The sequence below is a fragment of the Pristis pectinata genome, chromosome 3 (assembly GCF_009764475.1).
Source record: "Pristis pectinata isolate sPriPec2 chromosome 3, sPriPec2.1.pri, whole genome shotgun sequence".
NCBI lineage: Eukaryota > Metazoa > Chordata > Chondrichthyes > Rhinopristiformes > Pristidae > Pristis > Pristis pectinata.
In genome coordinates, this window is record NC_067407.1 from 30,976,391 (window position 1) to 31,001,431 (window position 25,041).

General features: G+C 41.1%; 2 protein-coding genes across 2 annotated transcripts in view; one reads left to right on the forward strand and one right to left on the reverse strand.

Annotated features, from left to right (window-relative positions):
- Positions 1-3,143, forward strand: part of cc2d1b (coiled-coil and C2 domain containing 1B) — a 122,216-nt gene extending 119,073 nt beyond the window's left edge. Inside the window, exon 24 of the mRNA XM_052011994.1 lies at positions 2,813-3,143. Within this exon, the coding sequence (XP_051867954.1) occupies positions 2,813-2,915 (103 nt within the window). The 3' untranslated portion in view covers positions 2,916-3,143. The remainder of the gene's footprint in view (positions 1-2,812) is intronic.
- LOC127568351 (zinc finger FYVE domain-containing protein 9-like) overlaps positions 1-25,041 on the reverse strand; it is a 101,591-nt gene that overhangs the window by 45,529 nt on the left and 31,021 nt on the right. The window contains exon 3 of the mRNA XM_052011992.1: positions 5,837-7,986. Coding sequence (XP_051867952.1) covers positions 5,837-7,986 — 2,150 coding nt within the window. The remainder of the gene's footprint in view (positions 1-5,836; positions 7,987-25,041) is intronic.

Here is a 25,041-nt window from a genome sequence, read left to right on the forward strand (position 1 = left end):
TGCAAATTGTCACAACTATTTCAATTTCAACTAAAAATCCTATATTGCCGATGTACAAAAAAGGGATTTAATTGTACAAAATTTAGAAAGCAAATAATTTAAACAAGGAAAAAAAATGGAGCACAAACCATTTAAATTTTTGCATTAGTTTGAAATATTATGCTGAAGGCAATTAATTTGAGAAGTCAAGGGCAATTTAATAGGAAATAATTATGAGATAGAGGGCAGTGAATCTTTAAAGGACCCATAAACAGTGTTAATCCATTACAGGTTAAATGTACAAGTAAGAGATCATGCATTGACAAATTTCAAATTGCACAGCAGCATTTATAGACTCCACAATTCATTATTCCTCAAAGAAATCCTGATCATCTTGAGCATTAAAACACATTTTGTTATTAATCCATAGCCATGAATACAAAGTTCAACATTTTTGGATGACCGCCATAATGCACATTTAACAATAAACCCAAGACAGCAACTGTGATAAACTGAGAACCTGAGTTTAAATGTCCTTGTTTACAACAAGGATATTTTCTTTTCTGGGGCTGAAAACATTGGTTGTCAAGGCATAAATAGCTCCTCAGTGCATAAACAAACGATCAAACTCAATTTCAGCAGTGAAAAGTTAAAATTTCATCTACAGATCACTATACTTTTTTTTAAAATATATCCCAACATACATTCAACCAATAATCCACGATTTTTGAATACCAAAATTGGCATCATGCAATAGATGGCTCCCAACTGACTGATGTCAAAAGGGCAACGGATTGAGACTGATGCAAAGGAACCAGAGAATTATTCACTGTAGATTAATAATGACACAAGGACAGGCAAAAATTGAAGACTGACATACATTTTGATTTTCCAAGAGATTTAATAAAGGGACATAAAGTACTTAAAAGATTAAGGTCCATCATCTTAAATGGTAATCTGGTCACAAAAATACATGGATGGATAAAAAAATGTAGTTTTATGGTAAGTAATCATATTAAAGCCCAAGGTTCCATTCCCATTTGGTATTGGAATCTTTGCAAATATATATTTTCATTTGTAAAACTGCCTACAGTGAAAGGAAAACAAAAATAACACCTAAACAAATGTTCTTGGGCAAAACTGGCCTGTTGCAACTCTTGCAATGGCTAGTTGAAATGGAGTGTTCTGATATTCTATGGCTTGAATCCCAAGGCAATGTGCAGAGAACAGTAGGAAAGGGGGGGGGGGGAGGAGAAATCTTCTGGAATGTAGTGGGGCAAATGGTTGAAGTGTCAGTAGAAGAGCATTTGAGGTGTCCAGGAAGGTTTTCTAAAATAGTAGATGGCCCAACATTCAACCTCCTGTTGCGAAATGAGGCAGGGCAGGTGACTGAATGGGGGGGGGGGGGGGGGGGTGAAGAAGCACTTTGGGACCAGTGACCATAATTCAATTAGTTTTAAACCAGTTATGGAAAAAGATAGCACTGGTCCACAAATTAAAATCCTAAATTTAGGCAAGGCAAATTTTTAAGACATTAGATAGGAACTTGCAAAGGTTGATCAGGAGAGGCTGCTTACAGGTAAAGGGACATGTAGCAGGTGGGAAGATATTAAAATTGAGATAGGGAGAGTTCAGGGACAACATATTCATGTTGAAGGGCAAGGCTGGCAGGATTAGGGTACCCTGGTTGACAAGGGTATTTGAGACACTGGTCAGGAAAAAAAAGGAGGCATATGTCAGGCATAGGCAGCTGGGATCAAGCAAATCCTTTGAGTACAAAGGATGCAGGAGTACACTTGAGGGAAAACAGAATGGCAAAAAGAGATGGCTTTGGCAAGTAAAATAAAGAAAGGAAAATCCCAAGAGATTCTTCAAATATATGAAGAGCAAAAGGGAAAGAATAGTCCCTTAATGGGTCAGCATGCTCACCCATGTATGGAGCCAGAGTAAAAAGGTGAGATAAATGAATATTTCTCATCTGTATTTACCATGGAGAAGGTCATGGAAGCTAAGGAATTAAAGGAATGAATTATAATATTCCATATCCACATTACAAAAGAGGTGGTGCTGGCAGTCTTAACCTTATCAAGGTTGATAAATCCCCAGGGCCTGATCGAGTGTATCCTAGGATACTGTGGTAAGCTTGAGAAGAAATTGCAGTGGCCCTGGTAGAGATATTTGCATCATCTTTAGCCACAGGTGAAGTACTAGAAGACTGGAGGATGGCTAATGTTGTGTTTTTCTTTAAGGATGACTACAGAAGCCAGTGAGCCCAACATCAGTGGTGGGAAAGTTAATGGAGTGGATTCTGAGGGAAAAGGACTACCTGCATGAGAGAGGGGGGAGGGGGCGAGGGGGGGGGAGGGGGCGGGGAGAGATCACACCTCGCAAATTTCATTATGCTTTCATTTTTAAAGGAGGAGGTGACCAAAAGGATTGACAAGGACAGAGCAGTAGACATTGTCTACATGGACATTAGCAAGGTCTTTGAAGAGGTCCTGCATGGTAGGCTAGTCTTGAAGGTTAGATCACATGGTATCCAAGGCAAGCTAGCCAATTGGTACAAAAATCAGCTTGGAAAGAGACAGAGGGTGGTAGTAGAGAGTTGTTATTCAGATTGGAGGGCCATGACTGTGGTTTGCCACAGTGATCAGTACTGGGTCCACTGTTGTTTGTCATCTACGGTGGCATACAAAAGTTTGGGCACCCCGGTCAAAATTTCTGTTACTGTGAATAGCTAAGCGAGTAAAAGGTGACCTAAAGATGGCATAAAGTTAAAGGTGACACATTTCTTTAATATTTTAAAGATTATTTTTATTTCCATCTTTTACAGTTTCAAAATAACAAAAAAGGAAAAGGGCCCGAAGCAAAAGTTTGGGCACCCTGCACGGTCAGTACTTAGTAACACTCCCTTTGGCAAGTATCACAGCTTGTAAACTCTTTCTGTAGCCAGCTAAGAGTCTTTCAATTCTTGTTCGGGGGATTTTCGCCCATTCTTCCTCGCAAAAGGATAACGATCCTAAACACACCTCAAAATCCTCAATGGACCTCAAGAGGCACAAGCTGAAGGTTTTGCCATGGCCCTCACAGTCCCCCAACCTAAACATCATCAAAAATCTGTGGATAGACCTCAAAAGAGCAGTGCATGCAAGACGGCCCAAGAATCTCACAGAACTAGAAGCCTTTTCCAAGGAAGATTGTTATTTTGAAACCGTAAAAGATGGAAATAAAAAAAGTAATCTTGCTTAAAATATTAAAGAAATGTGTCATCTTTAACTTTATGCCTTTTGGAAATCAGGTCATCTTTTACTCGCTTAGCTATTCACAGTAACAGAGATTTTGACCAGGGGTGCCCAAACTTTTGCGTGCCACTGTATATTAATGATTTGGATGACAATGTTGTTAACATGGTTAATAAACTTATGGATAACAAAGTTGGTAGTGTAATGGCCAAGTGAAGAAGGTCATCTGAGATTACAACAGGATCCAGATGAACTGAGGAAGTGGGCCAAAGAATGGCAGATGAAAAGTGCTAAGTGTTGCATTTCGGCAAGCCAAACCAGGGCACGACTTGCACAGTAAATGGTAGGGCCCTGGAGTGTGCTGTAGAACAGAGATACCTAGGGGTACAGGTACGTAGTCCCCTGAAAGCAGCACACTTGCTTTTGTTGGTAAGGGCATTGAGTACAGGAATTGGCATGTTATGTTGCAACAGTACAAATCATTGGTGAGACCATGTACAGAGCATAGTGCACAGTTGTGCTCGAGTTACAAGGAGAGGTTGGGACTTTATCCCCTGGAGCAGAGGAAGCTGACGGGTGACCTTAGTGATATATAAAATCATGAAGGGCAAGGATAAGATGGATGGTCATGGCCTTTTTCCTAGGAGTCTAAAACTAGAGGGCATACAATTAAGATAGGAAGTTGTTTTTGTGATTAGAAGCCTGTGACCAGTGGTATACTTCAGGGATCTATGCTGGGACCCTTAATTGTTATCTACATTAATGATTTGGATATGAATGTAGGGAGGTATGATTATTAAGTTCACAGATGACATAAAAGTCAGTAGTCAGATTTATAGGGAGGAGAAGAGTTGTACGCTACAGGTTCATACCGTTCAGTTCATATTATGAGCAGCACAATGGCAGATGAAATTTAATCCTATAGGTGTGAAGTTATGCAATTTGGAAGGACTAATCAGGGTAGGACGTACACAATGAAATGGCCAGGCCTTAAAGAACACAAGGACCTTGGTGTTCAAGTCCAAGAATCCCTGGAAGTGGCAGCACAAGTAGATAAGGCAGTGAAGAAAGCATTGGGATCCAGAATATAGAATATCAGCAGGGTATGGTACAGCTTTATAAAACATTGGTGAGGCCACAGCTGGAGCACTGGCCGCGACACTGTAGGATTGCATTGGAGGGTACAGAAAAGATTCATCAGGATGCCAACTGGAAGAGATTGGATAAGTTGGGTTTATTTTTCTTGGAACATAGAAGACAGAGGGAACCTGATAGAAGTATAGCACATAATGAGACAAAAATCAGGGCAATAGTAGTAAACCTTTCTGAATAATGGATATCTACAAGTAGAAGGAATCTGTTTAGGGCAAGGTGGAAGAGGTCTGCAAGGAATCCAAGGAAGAACTTTTTCCATCCAGAGGGTGGTTGGAATCTGGAATATATTACTCGAGTGGTTGGAGGCAAAACATTTTAGTATCTAGATGAGCACTTGAGGTGCTAAGGCATACAAGACCATGGGTCATGTGCTGTACTATTCCATGACTCTACAAATAGTTTAGGAGGGGCTGGTAATCGTGGGAGATTAGGAAGAGAACTCATATAGTCAAGCAGATGAGAAAAATGGTAATAGACTGAAGGGCAAATGTTATAAAGGTAAAAAGCATTGAAGGATAAATAAAAATGAGAGAGAAATTTTATGATGAAATGCTGCTGATGTAGTTTTGGTGAAAGATCATTAACCTGAAACATCAATTCTATTTCGCTTTTCATGGATTTTCCCTGATCTATTCAGTACTTTCAGCATTTAGTCGACTAAAAAATTCATCCCTAGATGCTCTATATAGTCATGCTGGTACTTTGTACTCAGTTTTTGAACTTAAATCGTACTGAAGTCAATGGAAAATAATTTCAGGAGGTAGAGTATGCTTATGCCCTATTTCACCCAGAAGACTGAGGAAGGTTTCTAATCTTTTGCTTTCAGACAATGTAACACTTATTTCAGCAGTCTTAAAATGCCGAAAAAACTCCAGTAATCTGGCAGCCTCAGGACTTGCATTATACCATAATCTTCCTGATTATTGGATGTTATCCCAGTAATATTCAGGCATACTTTTAACTCACTTTATTTTAGATGTTACACAATAGCATAATACATTTTCCAAGGAACCCAGTGAATTTAAAGAGTGTGGAAAAGGGGGCCCAGTGAGTTTAAAAGGCAATGTGGGAAATAGAACCCAGTGAACCAGATGCCAAACTACTGGATACCAGAATATCCAAGTTTTACTGTGCTACGAATTAATTAGACTCAAATTACCCACCATATGCTAAGAATTCCCATGGATGCCATTGAAGACAGAAAAAAAATTGTAACAAACATCAGACACCCTTTGTGCTGCTCTTGTGCATCATCTTTCTTTTTAAAAAAGGTAGCAATTTGGAGTCAAAGCACTACAAGCCATTTCCTCTTGGTGATTAAAACAGCTGCATTTAACAACACCTCAAATTGGTATACATCCTTCATGCAGTTTCCCCGACATTCACCACTTAAGCAATTTCCAAGCCTGATATAAACAGGCTTTGAATTTGTTTCTTATATAACCAGAAAGACAACTCACCTTTCCACAAGCTCTGCAGTGATGACGTCTCTTTGTGAAAGTAAACTTCATCTCACACTTCATGCAGTTTGGTGCTTGGGAATCTGGTACCCATACTGGAGCAACATCACCCAAACTTGTAAATGGCTTTTTGAGGGGTCCTGGAAACTGTCCAATTCGCAGGTCATTATTTGGATCTTCAGACTCCAAAGCATAATCTGAGTTGGTATCTTTGGAATCACCAGCATAACACACTCCAAAGTCGTCAGCATCACTGGTGCAATCTGGAACTGAATTACCGCCATTCGAAGCACACAAACAGGAATCTTCAGGCAGCTCTGCTCTATCAATGAAACCTATATTTTTATTTTTTGTATTTTGTGCAGGGTTATTTGAGCCCAAGTCATTCAATAATTGGTTGGTCAAAGGTTTTGGGATTTGTAGTTTCAAATTCAAAGGTTGCTTCGGTCTAGCACCTCCAAATGGAATACTAGCAGACTGTGCATTATTTAAAGCTAATTTTTCTGCATCATCCTGTGTACTAGTTACTGTAGCAGATGGAGTGGGAGTGTTAAAATAGTTGTCTCTCAACTGATCTGCAATATCTGTAGAAATACTTAATCCGGTCAAATCATTAGCTACTCCAGCTTCCACCACATTGCTTTCTTGGTGTTGAATGAAGTAATTTTCTGATTTGCTCTCCTCTCTTTCCTTCTCTTCAGTTACTGAATCTTCTTTTAAAGGCAAAGATTTAGAAACACAGTCCACTGTTGAATTAGGAATTGACAGAGAGTCTAATACATCACACGAGTAGCAAGACGTTGACACCTTCTTTATCACATCAGCACACAAGGGGGTTGACCTTTGCAACCAATCATCACTTGGGATCGCAGATTCTGTCACTGTTTTTGTTTGATCTAAAACAATCTCACCATTATTTTCTTCCAGTGTTTCATGACCAACTTGCTCCATGTGTGGAGTTAACTGATCAACTGTTGCATCAGTCTGAGATGGTATTTTGTTTGAATGGTTAGACAAGTCTGTAGTATATCCCTGCATGAACAAAACGTCACTAGTTTTTTGGCAAACAGCCATTTCATCATTTATACTCATTACACTGTTGGCATTTTCAAAATGGTGTTCGTCATTACCACAATTGCCATTATTTGTGGAATTATATTGTACTGCAATCAGGTTTGGCTGCTTCTTGACAGAACAGGGCCCAAATTGTTGGGATTGTGCTGTTTCAGAGTCTATTTTTAAACCAGTAAAATTATCCAGATCACCCAATATCAGCGTATTTGCTAAAGCATCCAAATCATCTGCACTTTTTACAAAATTATTTTTAACCTGCGTCAGCTCATCTTCTAGTTCAGTAACTGTATCATTTGTTTCAGCTTTTCTAGAGAATGAATCACTTAATTCGTTTATATCAGCAGCACCATCCAATCCAGACAATTCACTCTGTTCACAAATAACTGATAAGTCATCAACTCGCCAAGACTCTTTTGAATTAGGTGATACATTTTCTAAATCTGTACAGTTCTTTAAACTCTCAAATGAAGATTTCACAGATGGCTCATCCGCACAGGGTGTGTTCAATTGTTCAATACTTTTCATTTTAACAGCCTTCTCAGTTTTGCAGTTCACAGCAGATAATAATGGTCCACTTTGCAGATTTGAGTTTTCTACCAAAAAACTGTTAACATTTAATGTATTTTGACTATTTGTGCTATCCTCCTCTAAAAGGTCACCACACTGTTCTGATTGACTGTCAGAATTCTGTACAATTATCCCAAATATACTTGAAGAATTCATATCTTCAGAAAGAGTTAGTTCATGTTCACAAGCAGGCTTCACTGATGATTTAAAGTTTGGCCAATGATCACAATTGCTTTTGTTATTCACAAGAGCTCCTTCATCATTAATCCAATGTACATCAAGTCCTAGGTTTCCTGTGGCATCATTTCCATTAAGGCAATGATCCCCTCCCCCAAAGACTGAAATCTCTGCTTTGGGTGAAGAACAGCATTTTAGTTTTGCTTGCACCTCACTGGACAATGATCCCACATTGACATTAGACAAGGCTGGATTTAAAGACAACAGGTGAGAGGGTGGATCCAAAATCTGACTCCACTTCGCCTCAAATACACTTGGGGACTCCGTCTCGTCTGGAAGGAGAGAAAAAAAATGAGACATTATCACCAATGTAAACTTACTTGAAGTATTTGTTTGCTTTTATTAACATTGTCAAATGCATAAAACTCATCAAATTTTATGTACTCTTTTGGCGATTGTGGTGGTGGATACGGGTCAGGGGAAATTAGAAGCCTCCAAAGCAGAGCCTAAGAGTATTCACCAAAAATGGTATTTCAACTTACATTTATTGATTTCTTACTCATTTACACATTAGTGACCCATAAAATATATATGCAAGCATAATCACTGATCAATAATTTGAAATAACACAAATGATTTAACACATTTAAAATGCAGCATCAACCAGGACCTTATTTTTAAACAAAACAAACGAGTCGTAATAATGAAGATCAGTCATTCAGCTGAACATTAAATCTCCATAAAGTATTTCTTCACTGATGCAAAAAGATTAATGCATAGAATGTCCAGTCAAATTTGATTTTTCACGTCACAGAATAAAAGCATTTTAAATTTGGGAAAATTAAACTACTGGAACTAGAAAGACCAAAACTCAGCTGAGATATAGAAACTATATATCATTTGTGAATCTATTTGAAATATTACAGTTTTATGTAAATGTCACTGCTGCACCTACCCCAGTTCTTTACTAAATTTGTCAACATTCCATTGACCTGTTCATACCTATAACCATTTAATAAGTTACAAATTTTTAATCAAATCCCTTTTAATTCCTATTCTGGATTCCAATTCTACCACATTTCGTAAGACATACCACCCCCTAAGCTTCTGCATTAAGCATCTCTCTTAACCACTTTCCTTCATCCTTTTTATAATCTTAAATTTACACCCTTGATAGTTAACTCACCAGTGAAAATACTTTTCCCGATATACGTTATCAAAACTTCTGAATTTTGAGTAACTATTAGATCTCCTCGTAACCTTCCTGGTCAAATGAAAAGTGGCCAATTCTTGATTTTACTGGTTTAATTAGGGATTAGAGGAAACAATGTGCAAATGCTTGAAATCTGAAATAAAACACAAAATGCTGAAAGTACACTGATCAGAATTTATGAAAAGACATTCACGATGACTGTTAGTTTAAACAGACAATTTTGGGATAAACCAAGAAGAGTGATATGCCAGAAATGGAGCAGACAGATTAATTATTTTAAAACTATTTATTAGAAAGGTGGAATGTACAAATCATATAGATGAACAGGCACTGGACCCAGATCAACAAAGAAGTGGCAAGCTAAATCTTTACTAAAAGCAGAGATAGATAATACAATCCCTTAGGCCTCATCTACCAATAAGATCATGGCTGATCCTGTGCAGGTCTGAGGTGGTAAATGTACAACAACTTCCAAAAGAATGCAAGAAGAGAAACAAAAAAAGACCAACCCATATCCTGATTGTCCACCAGCTTCTGCAACTTGCTTTTGGATCACCCAAAAAAAAATTCTACCACTCTGCAGCCTCAACCCACAAGAATCCACCTCACCACCTAATTTGCCTTGCTTTCCAGGGGTACAGCCCTTAGCTGATATGATGGGTAGAAACAGTCATTTACTGTTCATAACTACCTTTTGAGACTTCAGGGCAATCCAAGGGACCTTGACCAGCAATCAATGTTATGATATAGAAAGGCCCTACAAACAGTGGGGACAAAATAAATTATTATCCACTTTAGTTGTTCATTGAAAGATATTATTGGTTAAGACTTAAGAACTCCCCTGCTCTGCCAAAGGCAGACTAAACGTCTCATCCACAAGGTGGAACTTCCCATAATGCAGCATTCCACCACTCTTGCTTAAGATACCATACCTAGAAAAAGAATACCTGCCTATTTATCTATTCTCCCAAACCATTGCCCATGGTCTAAAACCCACATCAAATAAAGTAGTACTTTATCTTTTCTTAAATCCAGGAATACCATAACCTATATATCAGATCACAGATCTACAGTGATATTGCATCCAATACGAAGGGTGGTGGATAATTAAATAACTAACCAGAGAACATAGCCATACTCATGTGAGATTTGTGAAGATTTGTTAGAGAACTAGCTATTCCTCTATCCAAGAAGTTCCAGTAGCTACAATACTTAACTGATTAAGTTTGCAGTTGACACCAAAAATTGGTGATGTGCTGTACAGTGAAGGTTGTCCAAGGTTACAACAGGATGTGGATCAACTGGAAAGTGGGTAAAGGAATGGCAGATGGAATTTAACTTAGGCAAGTGTGAAGTGATACATTTTGTAAAGTTAAACCAGGGCAGGACTTGCACAGCAAATGACAGGTCACTGCAGGTGTTGTGGGAGAGACATACATAATTTGCACATAATGTGCAAATACATGATTCCCCGACACAGGTAGACAAGGTGGTGAGAAAGGCATTGGCACGCTCATCTTCAGAGAGGGCATTGAGTACAAGAGATGGGACATCACTTTATAGCTGTACAAGGCATTGTTAAGACCACACCTGGAATATAATGTGCAGTTCTGGTCACCATACTATAGGAAGAATGTGATTAAGCTAGAGAGCACAGAAATGATTCACAAGAGTGTTGCTAGGACTAAAGGGTTTGAGGAATGACTGGATAGACTGGAACTATTTTCCCCAGAGTGAAGGAGGCTGAGGGGTGACCTTAAAGAGATTTATAAAATCAGTTATAGTAATAGGCCCAGAGACAGGCCCTTCAGTCCAACTTGTGCATGCCAACCAAGTTGCCTACCTGAACTAATCCATTTCCCTATATTTGGCCTACATCCCTCTGAACCTTTCCTATCCACATACCTGTCCAAATGTCTTAAATGTTGTAATTGTACCCAAAACTACCACTTCTTCTAACAGCTCATTCCACATACCCACTATTCTGTGTGAAAAAGTTGATAGAGGCAGATTGTTGAGGGTAGTGCAGTAGATATGGTCTACATGGATTTTGGTAAGGCATTTGAGTCCTCATTGTCCACAGGAATGGTACCAGAGGATTGGAGGGTGGCAAATGTTGTCCCCTTATTCAAAAAAAAGGTAGTAGGTATAGTCCAGGGAATTACAGACCAGTGAGCCTTACGTCTGTTGTGGGCAAGCTGTTGGAAGGGATTCTTAGAGATAGGATCTATGAGCAGTTAGAGAATCATGGACTGATTAGGGACAGCCAGCATGGATTTGCAAAAGGGAAGATCATGTCTCACAAGCCTGATAGGATCCTTTGAGGAGGTGACCAAGCAAATTGACGAGGGTAGTGCAATAGATGTGGTCTACATGGATTTTAGTAAGGCGTTTGACAAGGTTCCACATGGTAGGCTTCTTCAGAAGGTCAGAGGGCATGGGATCCAGGGAGGCTTGGCCTATGGATTCAGAATTGGCTTGCCTGTAGAAAGCAGAGAGTTGTGGTGGAGGGAGTGCATTCAGATGGGAGGGCTGTGACAAGTGGTGTCCCACAAGGATCAGTTCTGGGACCTCTACTTTTCGTGTTATTTATTAATGACTTGGATTGGGGGGGGGGGGGGGTAGAAGGGTGGGTTAGCAAGTTTGCAGACGACACAAAGATTGGTGGTGTTGTGGATAGTGCGGAGGACTGCCAAAGATTGCAGAGGGACATTGACAGGATGCAGAGCTGGGCTGAGAAGTGGCAGATGGAGTTCAATCCGGAGAAGTGTTAGGTGGTACACTTTGGAAGGACTAACTCCAAGGCAGAGTACAAGGTTAATGGCAGGATTCTGGGTAGTGTGGAGGAGCAGAGGGATCTGGGTGTTCATATCCACAGATCACTGAAAGTTGCCTCACAGGTGGATAGGGTAGTTAAAGCTTATGGGGTGTTAACTTTCATAAATTGTGGGATCGAGTTTAAGAGCTGCAAGGTAATGATGCAGCTTTACAAAACTCTGGTTAGACCACACTTGGAGTACTGTGTCCAGTTCTGGTCACCTCATTATAGGAAGGATGTGGAAGTGTTGGAAAGGGTGCAGAGGAGACTTACCAGGATGCTGCCTGGTTTGGAGAGTATGGATTATGAGGAGAGATTAAGGGAGCTAGGGCTTTACTCTTTGGAGAGGAGGAGGATGAGGGGAGACATGATAGAGGTATACAAAATATTAAGAGAAATAGATAGCGTAGACAGCCAGCACCTCTTTCCCAGGGCACCAGTGCTCAATACAAGAGGGCATGGCTTTAAAGTAATGGGTGGGAAGTTCAAAGGAGATATCAGAGGAAGGTTTTTTTAAAAACCAGAGAGTGGTTGGGGCATGGAATGTGCTGCCTGGGGTGGTGGCAGAGCAGGTGCATTGGTCAAATTGCTAGAAGCATATGGAGGAATTTAAAATAGAGGGATATGTGGGAGGAAGGGGTTAGATAGCATTAGGCGAGGTTTAAAGGTTGGCACAACATTGTGGGCCGAAGGGCCTGTATTGTGCTGTACTGTTCTGATTCTATGAGTCATAAAGTAACTTAAAATAACTCAGGATGCCAATTCCACAAACAAAGTGCCTGTCTGGGAATGCTAGCTCCAGATAAATTGGCTTTTAATAGAACACAAGGAGCAAGGACTCCAACGCAAAAAGCAGAAACAATTCACCTCCAATTAATCCAGCAAGTTATTTTACTCATTCTGGCAAATTGTGCAAGGCCACAAGATTTCTAATTGGCTGTCAGCTCACAATGGTGTGGAAAAAAAATACTGGTTATCAGCTTAGCCTCCTTTATTTTCCTCACCCATGTGAGGAACATGGCCTCCTTCAAACTGGACCACTTCCTCCATCATGAGGGGCACAGATAAGACAGATGGTCATCTTTTCCCTCCACCCCCCACCCAGGATAGGACAGTCTAACTGGAGGGCACAGGTTTAAGGTAAAGGGGGAAGAGTTAAAGGGGACCTGAGGAGCAAGTTTTTCCCCCACACAGAGAGTGGTAGGTATATGGAAAAAAAACTGCCAGTGGAAGTGGTAAAAGTGGATACAATTACAATGTTTAAAAGACATTTGGTAAGCTTTAGAGGGATATGGACTTAGCTTATAGGAAGACACCTTGGTAGGCATAGACAAGTTGGGCCAAAAAGGTTTCCGTGCAATTCCGTGACTCTAATTTATCCAATAATGTGCAAAATTATCAGGTACATTCACTCCACAAAAAGCAGTGAAAACCTAATCCAATTAGTTGTCACTCTCAGTCGGCTCTCAAAGGAATGGAAATGTACTGCCAGAGCTATCAGAATGCACTTACTCACTAATATGCTTCCAACACTCAAATTGCATTTCATCAGGACTATTTTTCTCCAGACTTCAATGCAGCTTGATCCAAACATAGCCATAAGAGGTAAATTCCAGTGACAAAGTGACAGTGACTCCCCTAGATATCAAGGTAGGATTTGACTATGTGCAGCATTAAGCAGCCATGATAAAACTAAAGTCAACACAAAAATTCTGCTAGCTGAAGTTATACAAATATTAATGACAGGGTGCTTTCTGGCAGTAAATCATCTCAGATCCATAGCTTAAATCAGGGCAGAATCCTTGGTCCAATCAACCTCAGCTTCCACATCAAGGACATTTCTTCCAATACTTGGACCAAAATGTGGCACTTCACTGATGATTCTGCCACATTCAGCTCTACTCTTCAGAAGCAGTGGAAGAACAGTTAGTTAACAGTGACCACAACTCCTTAATTTTCAAGACAGTTACAGACCAGTGTCACAAACCAGCAACAAAAGAAACACACTGAGCATGATTCAGCGTTAAAAACTATTTTATTAATGACTACTTATGGTAATACGTAAAATAAAAGTTAAAAAAAATGTTAGTATGTTAGAATTCAAGAATGTTAAACCTCGAACGTTAACCCCAAAACTAAACTCTTCGTGTGTGTGTGTGACAAAGTCCAAAACTCCCAGTTCCGGAATGGTTCTTAAAGTTCAGTTCCGCAAGCCATAAGGTGAAACATGAGCAAGGGCTTCTTCAACAACCACCGTTGTCTGAAGATAAGATGTAGATGTAGAAAAACATAGAGAGAGAGTACATACGAAATCCAAATGTTCCACGATGGAACCCAAACGACACTTCAGTGTTTACTCGGTAGTGACTTCCTCACCCCGAAAAGCATCCGAACCGTGGTCGTCCACACACAAATACCTGTTTCCTTCTACAGGTCAGCAACAAAGTGAACTCCACCGGATTACTTCCAACTTCCATACATGGATTTCAGTGGTAAACACAGTTATTGTTTCTCATCCATCGATAGAGAAAAACAAGCAGGCTGGTGTCTCTCTCCCTTCTCTCTCTCTCTTCTTCTTCTTCTTCTTCTTCTTCAACAACGTCATTACGTCCTTTATCTTCTATTGACGTAAGCACGCCCCACACACACATACACACACACTCTCTATCTTAAAGGGACTTTCACTGAGTCCGTAACACCTCCCACCTAAAAAAAAAATTTCCCAAGAAAATTTTAACCGCGCATACAGTTAATAATGTTAATAATTATCATGCTACACAACTACAGACTATCAGATTAGTACAGATACATGTTTCCCATTTAACATCGGGAAAGACAATCAGCAATCACATTATCTTTGCCTTTAATGTGAGTTATCATGAGATCAAACTCTTGCAAAATTAAACTCCAGTTTAACAGCCTTCTGTTCTTGTTTTTGACTCGGCTCAGAAACACCAATGGGTTATGATCTGTATACACAGTCAATGGTTTCTGAGCGGTGCAAACATATACACTGAAATGTTGCAAGGCTAAAACAAGCGACAGTAATTCTTTCTCTATGGTGGAATAATTCTTTTGATGCTCATTAAATTTCTTTGAAAAGTAAGCTACAGGATGGTCAATATCATCAAGGTCACCCTTCTGCAACAACACAGCTCCTGCAGCTTCATCACTGGCATCTACTGCTAATGAAAATGGCTTTTCAAAGTCAGGTGTTCTGAGCACAGGATGGTAGCATAAAATGGCTTTCAGCTTCTCAAATGCTTCTTGACAAGAATCTGTCCAAACAAACTTTACTCCCTTCTTCTGAAGATTAGTTAGGGGAAGAGCAATATCAGCAAAATTTTTACAAAATTTTCGGTAATATCCAACCATTCCCAAAAATCTTCTAACAGTCCTCGTACCTGTGGGAATAGGGAACTCAGATATTGCTTGAACTTTTACCTGAACAGGAGCTTGCTTGCCTTGACCTACAACATAACCAAGATACGTCACAGTGGCATGGCCAAATTCACTTTTAGCCAAGTTAACTGTAAGGTTAGCCTTGGAAAGTCTTTCAAACAACCTTTCTAACGCAGAGATGTGATCCTCCCAAGTATCATTCCCAGTCACTAAGTCGTCAATGTAGGCATCTGTATGTTTTAACCCATGAATCACTGAATTAATCATTCTTTGAAATGTTGCCGGAGCATTTTTCATTCCAAATGGCAAAACATTGTATTCATACAATCCAGAAGGGGTTACAAAGGCTGAAATCTCCCTTCCTCTATCTGTTAATGGAACACACCAGTACCCTTTTAACAGGTCAATCTTTGTAAGAAATTTTGCCTTTCCCACTCTGTCTATGCAATCATCCACCCTAGGAATAGGGTAAGCATCTGACTTTGTTACAGCATTCACTTTCCTGTAATCTGTGCAAAATCTAACAGTTCCATCAGGTTTAGGTACAATAACACAGGGCGAACTCCAATTTGAACTAGAATGTCTAATAATATCATTTTCCAACATGTATTTTATTTCCTGATCAACAAGTTTACTTTTTTCCACATTCATTCAATATGGGTGTTGTTTGATTGGTTTTGCATCCCCAACATCAACATCATGAGTAATTATCGATGTTCTGTTTGGAACATCTGGGAACAGATTTTTAAATTTTAAAATTAATTCTCTCATCTGTTGTTTTTGTGAAACTTGTAAATGGTCCAACTTCGTTTCAAGGTTCTCCATGATATTTTGGTTTTTTAGTTTCGATGGAACAATATTTGGTCTAAATTGGCCTTCCTCAACATCAACATCAGGCATTCTAGAAACAACCTTTTCACCATCCACCAAGGCCACAACTGAATCCCTCTCATAATAAGGTTTTAGCATGTTTACGTGACAGAGTTGTGTTTTCTTGCGTCTATCTGGTGTTTTGATTATATATGTTAGATCAGTCACTCGAGATTCAATAACATAGGGTCCAGAAAAACGAGCTTGCAAGGGATTATTTTGGCTAGGGAAAAATACCAACACCTTTTGCCCCACTGCGAATGTCCTAGGCCAAGCACGTCTATCAAAATATGTCTTCATTCTTATCTGGCTTGTTTTCAGATTCTCTCTCGCTAGCTGGCAGACTCTCTCCAACCGAGTTTTAAATTTTTGGACATAGTCCAACAGACTCAAGTGAACTTCCTCATTAACCCATTGCTCTCTTAACAACTCCAAAGGTCCTCTCACCCTATGTCCAAATACAAGCTCAAACGGACTAAATCCGATTGACTCCTGGATCGATTCTCTAACGGCAAACAAAAGTAAATGGATACCTTCGTCCCAATCCTTGGTGTTTTCAAAGCAATAAGTCTTCAGCATATTTTTGAGAGTAGAATGAAATCTCTCCAGAGCTCCTTGAGATTCTGGGTGATATGCAGATGATACAATCTGCTTTGCTCCCAGCTCATAGACTATTTGTTGAAAAATTTTTGACATAAAATTACTACCTTGATCAGATTGGATTTCTTTTGGCAAACCAAACAAGGTAAAAAATTTTACAAGAGCCTTTGACACCGTCTTGGCCTTAATATTTCTAAGGGGTATTGCCTCTGGAAATCTAGAAGTGGCACACATGATGGTTAACAAATACTGATTTCCAGTCTTAGACTTTGGTAAGGGGCCAACACAGTCCACAATCACCTTCGAAAAGGGTTCACCAAAAGCAGGAATTGGTTTCAAAGGAGCCACAGGGGGTTTTTGATTTGGTTTACCTACCATCTGACATGTGTGGCAGGTTTGACAAAACATCACCACATCTTTTCTCAAACCAGGCCAATAGAATTGTTTCAAGATCTTCCCTACAGTTTTATTCACACCAAAATGACCACCCAAAGGCATACTATGGGCCAGGTTTAAAATCTCATCCCTATAAACTTTTGGAACAACAACCTGATGAATAACTTCCCATTCCTCAGTAACAGGAACATGAGGAGGTCTCCATTTCCTCATTAACACTCCATTTTTGACATAGTATCCAGTTGGCACTTTCTCAATCTCCTCACATGAGAGAGCTTTTTCTTTCAATTCTGTCAACTCAGGGTCCTTTGTCTGTTCCACCATAAAATCCTTCCTTGACAAAGACAAATCTTTAAATTCAGGCTCACTGTAAGGATGTTGATCCTCCAGTGAAGACAGAAAAGTCTCAGATAAGGCATCAAAATTTTCTTCCTGTTTAGGACTGTCACAAGGAACTACATCAGACTGCACCGGACTGTCTGTCTTGGCTAATTCTTTAGCTCTAGCTCGAGTCACCGCACATGATGGGTAAACATCTGTATCATCCTCAGACTCATCAATCCTTGGTTTGGTTGTTAACCGTACCACAGGATCACTTTCTCCATTTGCAAGGTCATTTCCCAATAACAAAGAAACTCCTTCCACTGGCAAACTAGGTCTTATCCCTATCTCGACTGGTCCTTCTACGAACTTTGACTTTAAAATCACCCTGTGAAAAGGGACAGACATGGTCTCACCTGTAACACCTCGTACTAGATTTACTTCACCAGTGTCACTTTCTTCACCAAAATTTAAAACACTGTCCAGCAAGAGAGATTGACTAGCCCCAGTATCTCTAAGAATTTTCACTGGCACCTGGGGTGACTCATCATTCAGTGAAACAAAACCCTCTGATACATACGAACGGAATTCTTTTCTCACCTCCTCCAACTTTTCCGCTTTTCCCTCTTGCAAGGACTGATCTTTAACAGCATCTCCTAAACCTTCTTGATTTTTAATTGCCTGAAAGCAAGCATTGGGCCCAGCTTCCTTCTTTTTCTTCAAAAGGGCACAATTAGATATCACGTGGCCAGGTTTCCTACAGTAATAACAAGTACGCTCAACAGGTTTCTCCAGCCCTGGCTTCTTTTCATCTTTTCCTTTTTGATTACCTCCCAATTTAATCTCCGGTTTACCTGGATTGTCTTTGTAACTCTTTTGAAAGGTTTTAGGTTGTCCCCATTTGGATTTATGGGTTAAAGCATAATCATCTGCCAACCTAGCAGTTTCTTGTAAAGTTTCCACTGCCTTTTCATTTAAATATGTTGTTAATTCAGCTGGAACACATCTTTTAAAGTCTTCCACCAGTATCAATTCTGTCGATTTATCGTAATCCCCATCTACATTTTTAGCCAGGCACCATCGTTCAAAACATATTCTCTTTCCATTGGCAAATTCCATATAAGTCTGATCTGCAGATTTCCTCAAGTCTCTGAATTTTTGTCTATAAGCCTCAGGGACCAATTCATAGGCCTTCAATATAGCTTGTTTTACCTTGGTATAATCAGCTGCATCCTCAACAGACAAAGCAGAATAAGCTTTTTGAGCTTTACCTTTAATCACACTCTGTACCATAAGAGCCCATCCTTTCCTTGGCCAGTTTGAACTCACAGCAACCTTTTCAAAATGTTGGAAATACTGATCAACCTGATCTTCTTCAAACGGAGGGACTAATCGAACCTCCCTGCTGGCTGAAAAACCATCATCAGAATCAGATTCCGAACTCCTACGCTTCATTTGTAACTCATGCTGCCTCTGTTTTTCCTTCTCCTCACTATCCAGCTCCATCCTCTTCAATTCCATCTGCTTCATTGCTAGATCAGCCTCTATCTTCATCTGAGTTAGCTTTTGTTCAGCCTCTAATTTCTTTTCCTCTTGTTCGGCCTCTAATTTCTTTTGTTCTCGTTCAGCCTCTATCTTTAACTGGGTTTGTTCTCGTTCAGCCTCTAATCTCTTTTGTTCTCGTTCAGCTTCTAATTTATTTTGCTCTCGTTCAGCCTCTATCTTTGCCAGCTGCACCTGTGCCTCAGAAATTGCTATTTCACTGCCAGGAAACTGTTTTAACACTTCCTTCTCAAACACTTTCTTTTCCACATAATGGCCAGCTATCAGTCTCTGAATATCTGCCTTTCTCATAGACTGCTTTACTTCTGTAAGGTTTAGCCTTGTAGCAATCTTTATCAGATCATCCTTTTTCGCCACCTCCAATCCCTTTTGGGTTGGTGACTCCAAAAATGCCTTAATATCCATTGCTGCTGGTTTCCACACACACAAGCCAATTAAAAAAAGAATTTTTCAGAGCTCCCTCAAAAATCTTTGGATTGAATCTCGAACAAATCTCGTCAATCTGGGGTACAATCCCAGACGACACTCGTTAACCTTGGGAACTATCCCGGACGAGCCCCCAATTTTGTCACAAACCAGCAACAAAAGAAACACACTGAGCATGATTCAGCGTTAAAAACTATTTTATTAATGACTACTTATGGTAATACGTAAAATAAAAGTTAAAAAAAATGTTAGTATGTTAGAATTCAAGAATGTTAAACCTCGAACGTTAACCCCAAAACTAAACTCTTCGTGTGTGTGTGTGACAAAGTCCAAAACTCCCAGTTCCGGAATGGTTCTTAAAGTTCAGTTCCGCAAGCCATAAGGTGAAACATGAGCAAGGGCTTCTTCAACAACCACCGTTGTCTGAAGATAAGATGTAGATGTAGAAAAACATAGAGAGAGAGTACATACGAAATCCAAATGTTCCACGATGGAACCCAAACGACACTTCAGTGTTTACTCGGTAGTGACTTCCTCACCCCGAAAAGCATCCGAACCGTGGTCGTCCACACACAAATACCTGTTTCCTTCTACAGGTCAGCAACAAAGTGAACTCCACCGGATTACTTCCAACTTCCATACATGGATTTCAGTGGTAAACACAGTTATTGTTTCTCATCCATCGATAGAGAAAAACAAGCAGGCTGGTGTCTCTCTCCCTTCTCTCTCTCTCTTCTTCTTCTTCTTCTTCAACAACGTCATTACGTCCTTTATCTTCTATTGACGTAAGCACGCCCCACACACACATACACACACACTCTCTATCTTAAAGGGACTTTCACTGAGTCCGTAACACCAGGATAAGTAGGGACCTTACAGAAGAGTATTAATTTGGAGCAGGGCAAATTATAAGAATATTAGGCAGGAACCAGGGAGTTAATTGGGAACAGCTGTTTGTGGGCAAGTCCACATCTGACATTTGGAGGGTGTTTAAAGACCAACTGCACCAAATACAGGACAGGTACATTCCAGTAAGAAGGATGACAAGGTAAGGGAACCTTGGATGTCAAGAGAAGTGGTGAATTTAGTCAAGAAGAAAAAAGGAAGCATATGCAAAGTTTCAGAAGCTAAAATCAAAATGGAGTCAAAGATTATAAAGCTAGAAAAGAACTCAAGGGAATTAGGAGAACCAGGGGGTGCCATGAAAGTCCTTGGCAGATAGGATTAAAGAGAATCCTAAGGCATTCCATACATATATCAAGAAGGTAACTAGGGAGAGGGTAGGATCACTCGAGCATAAAGGAGGGAACATGTGATTAGAGACAAAGGACGTGGGTGAGGTCCTAAATGAGTACTTTGCATCACTATTTACCAAGGAGAAGAACGCGAGGTTAAGGAGATCAGTGTGGAGTGTGGTAATATGATTGGGCATTTTGATATAAAGAAAGAGGTTGGATTGGGTCTCTTAAAGAGCACCAAGGTGGATAATAGAACATTACAGCACAATACAGGCCCTTCAGCCCACGATTTTGTGCTCACATTTTATCCTGCTCTAATATCTATCTAACCATTCCCTCCCATATAGCCCTCCACTTCTCTATCATTCAAGTGGCTATAAAAAGAGTCTTAAATGTCCCTGACGTATCTGTCCCCACAACCTCTGTTAGCAGTGCGTTTCACACACCCACCACTCTGCAAAATAAAAAATTTACCCCTGACATCCCCCCCATACCTTCCTCCAATCACCTTAAAATTATGTCCCCTCATGTTAGCCATTTTCGTCCTGGGAAAAAGTCTCTGACTGTCCACATAATCTATGCCTCTTATCTTGTACACCTCCATCAGGTCACCTCTCATCTTCCTCCTCTCCGAAGAGAAAAGCCCTAGCTTACTCAACCTATCCTCACAAGACATGCTCTCCAATCCAGGCAACATCCTGGTAAATCTCCTCTGCATTCTCTAAAGCTTCCACATCTTTCTGATAATGAGGCAACCAGAACTGGACACAATACTCCAAATGTGGTCTAACCAGAGTTCTGTAGAGCTGCATCATCACCTCATGGCTCTTGAACTCAATACCCCAACTAAAGAAGGCCAACACACCATACGCCTTCTTAACAACCCTATCGATCTGCGCAGCAAGCTTGAGGGATGCATGGACATGGACCCCAAGATCCCTTTGTTCCTACATTCTAAGAGCCCTGCTATTAACCTCATTCTGCCTTCAAATTCAGTCTTCCAAAGTGTATCACTTCACATTTTTCTGGGTTGAACTCCATCTGCCACTCCTCAGCCCAGCTCTGCATCCTATCAATGTCCTGTTTTAACCTACAGCAACCTTCTACACTATCCACAACACCACCAACCTTTGTGTCATCAGCAAACTCACTAACCCACCCTTCCACATCCTCATTCAAGTCATTTATAACAATTACAAAGAGCAGGGGTCCCAGAACAGATCCCTGCAGAACACCACTGGTCACAGACCTCCAAGCAGAATACGTTCCATCTACCACCACCTTCTGTCTTCTGTGGGCAAGCCAATTCTGAATCCATAATCCACGTTTCCCCGGATTCCATGCCTCCTGACCTTCTGAATAAGCCTTCATGAAGAACCTCATCCAATACCTTATAAAACCCATGTACACCATGTCCACTGCTCTACCTTCAATGTGCTTTGTCACATCCTCAAAGAATTCAAATCAGGTCCGTGAGGCACGACCTGCCCCTCAAAGCCATGCTGACTGTCCCTAATCAGCTTATACTTCTCCAAATGCCTATAAATCTTGTCTTTAAGAATCTTTTCCAGTAATTTGCCCACCACTGACATAAGACTCACCAGTCTGTAATTGCCAGGGTTATCACCTACTCCCTTTCTTAAACAAAGGAATAACATTTGCCACCCTCCAATTATCTGGCACTACTCCCATTGCCAGCAAGGACGCAAAGATCATCACTAAAGGTACAGCAATCTCTTCCCTCGTTTCCCGTAAAAACCATGGATGTATCCCATCTAGTCCCAGTGACTTATCTATCCTAATGTTTTTCTAAAGTTCCAGCACATCATCTTTCCTCACGTCGACATGCCCTAGCATATCAGCCTGCTGTAACGCCATCCTCACAAACATCAAGGTCTCTCTCCCTGGTGAATACTGAAGCAAAGTATTCATTAAGGACCTCTCCTACCTCTTCCAACTCCAGGCAAGTTTCCTCTTTTATCCCTGATCGGTCCTACCCTCACTCCAATCATCCTCCTATTCTTCATACATGTAGATCACCTTGGGGTTTTCCCTTGATCCTAGTCACCAAAGCCTTCTCATGCCCCCTTCTAGCTCTCCCAAGTCCATTCTTAAGCTCCCTCCTGGCTATCTTGTAACTCTCCAGAGCCCTGTCTGATCCATGCTTTCTCAACCTTGGGTAAGCTTCTTTCTTCCTCTTGGCAAGATATTCCCTGTCTGTCAACCATGGTTCCTTCACTCTACCATCCTTACCCTGCCTCAATGGGACAAACCCATCCAGAACCCCATGCAAGTACTTGCTAAACAACCTCCACATGTCTGCTGTGCACTTCCAAGAACATGTTCCCACTTTTCACTCCCAAGTTCCTGCTTAATAGCATCATAATTCCCCCTCCCCCAATTAAATACATCTGCTCCTATCCCTCTCCAAGGCTATGGTAAAGGTCAAGGAATTATGATCACCATCTCCAAAATGCTCTCCCACCAAGATCTGAAACCGGATCAGGCTCATTGCCTAGTACCAGGTTCAGTATGGCCTCTCCTCTAGTCAAACACATCTAAAACTCTGCTCCATCTATCCCCTTTACACCAAGGAGGTGCCAATCAATATTAGGCAAGATGAAATCACCCATGAAAACAACCCTGTTATTTTTTCACCTCTCCAAAATCTCTGTGTGTGTGTGTGTGTGTGTGTGTGTGTGTGTGTGTGTGTGTGTGTGTGTGTGTGTGTGTGTGTGTGTGTGTGTGTGTGTGTGTGTTCGTATAATACTCCCTATAGAGTGATCACTCCCTTCCTGTTCCTCACCCACCCACACTGACTCAGGAGACAATCCCTCCAGGATGTCCTCCCTTTCTACAGCTGTGACACTGTCCCTGATTAACAAAGCCACTTCCCAACCTCTTACTTCCATCCCCATCCCTTTTGAAACATCTAAACCCCAGAATATCCAGCAGCCATTCCTGCCCTTGTGACAGCCAAGTCTCTGTAATGGCCACATCATAGTTCCATGTACTTACCCACACTCTAAGTTAATCACCCTTGTTCCTGATACTTCTCACATTAAAGTAGACACTTGAGCTCATCCAACTGACTGCAATTTTGCCCTTTCAACTGCTTATCCTTCCTCAGTCTTTCTACACTCTGCATCTACTTGTACACTGAATGCACCAGCCTCTGACCTATCATTCTGGTTTCTATCCCCCTGCCAAACTAGTTTAAACCCTCACCAATAGTTCTAGCAAACCTACCCACAAGAATATTGGTCCTCCTTCAGTTCAGGTGTAACCTGTCCCTTTTGTACAGGTCGCACCTTCCCCAGAAGAGATCCCAATGATCAACAAATCTGAAACCCTGCCCCCTGCACAAACTCCTCAGCCATGCATTCATCTGTCAAATAAACCTATTCCTGCCCTCACTGGCACATGCCACAGGCAGCATTCCAGAGATTACTACCCTTGAGGTCCTGCTTTTCAGCTTCTTACCTAGCTCCCTCTATTCCCTCTTCAGGACCTCATCTCTTTTCCTACTCATGTCATTGGTACCAATATGTACCACAACCTCTGGCTGTTCACTCCCCCTTCAGAATGCTGTGGACCCAATCTGAGATGTCCCTGACCCCAGCACCCAGGAGGCAACATACTATCCAGGAGTCTCTTTCACATCCACAGAATCTCCTGTCTGTCCCCCTTACTATGGAATCCCCTATCACTACCGCTCTCCTCTTCTCTCCCCTTCCCTTCTGTACCACACAACCAAGCTCAGTGCCAGAGACCTGGTCACTGCGGCTTTCCCTTGGTAGGTCATTCCCCCCCCCCCCCCCCCCCCCACCACCCCCAACAGCATCCAAACCTGTTATTGAGGGGAACAGCCACAAGTGAACTCTGCACTACCTGCCTTCTCTTGACAGTCATCCAGCTATCTGCCTCCTGCAGCTTAGGAGTGACTACCTCCCTGTAGCTCTTAATTATGAACTCATTATCCCATAGGAGCAAAAGGTCATCCAGCTGCATCTCTAGTTCCCTGACAGTCTGTAAGGAGCTGCAGCTGGGTGCACCTCGTGCAGATGTAGTTCAGGGAGACTGCATGTATCCCAGAACTCCCACATCTCACAAGCTGAACATACCCTGGAGCTATTCTAACTACCCTGGCCTGGCACTAAAGGAAACACCAAAGCAAGAAAGAAAGAACACCTTTGCCTCTTCTTACCAAAGCCTCAGTCCCCCACTCTAATGTTGGCCCACTCACACAATGGCCTCTCCACTTATACCTACCTTCCTTTTATTTGCTGCTATTATTCTGCAAATCAACTGGTAACAATTTGCAAATGTGCCTTGTTTAGACTCTTGCAAGGTGAAACTCACAAGCACGCACACACACACACTCGCCTCTTTTCAAAAAGGTCCAGCTCCAAGAATGCCAAGATCATGCTGGAGCTTCTTCCGCCCCCCCCCCCCCACTGTGGTCAAGAGAGCTCATACCCACATCTCTGCCATTTCCTGCACCTCTGCTCTCACCTCTCCCAGACTCAATAGGGAGAGA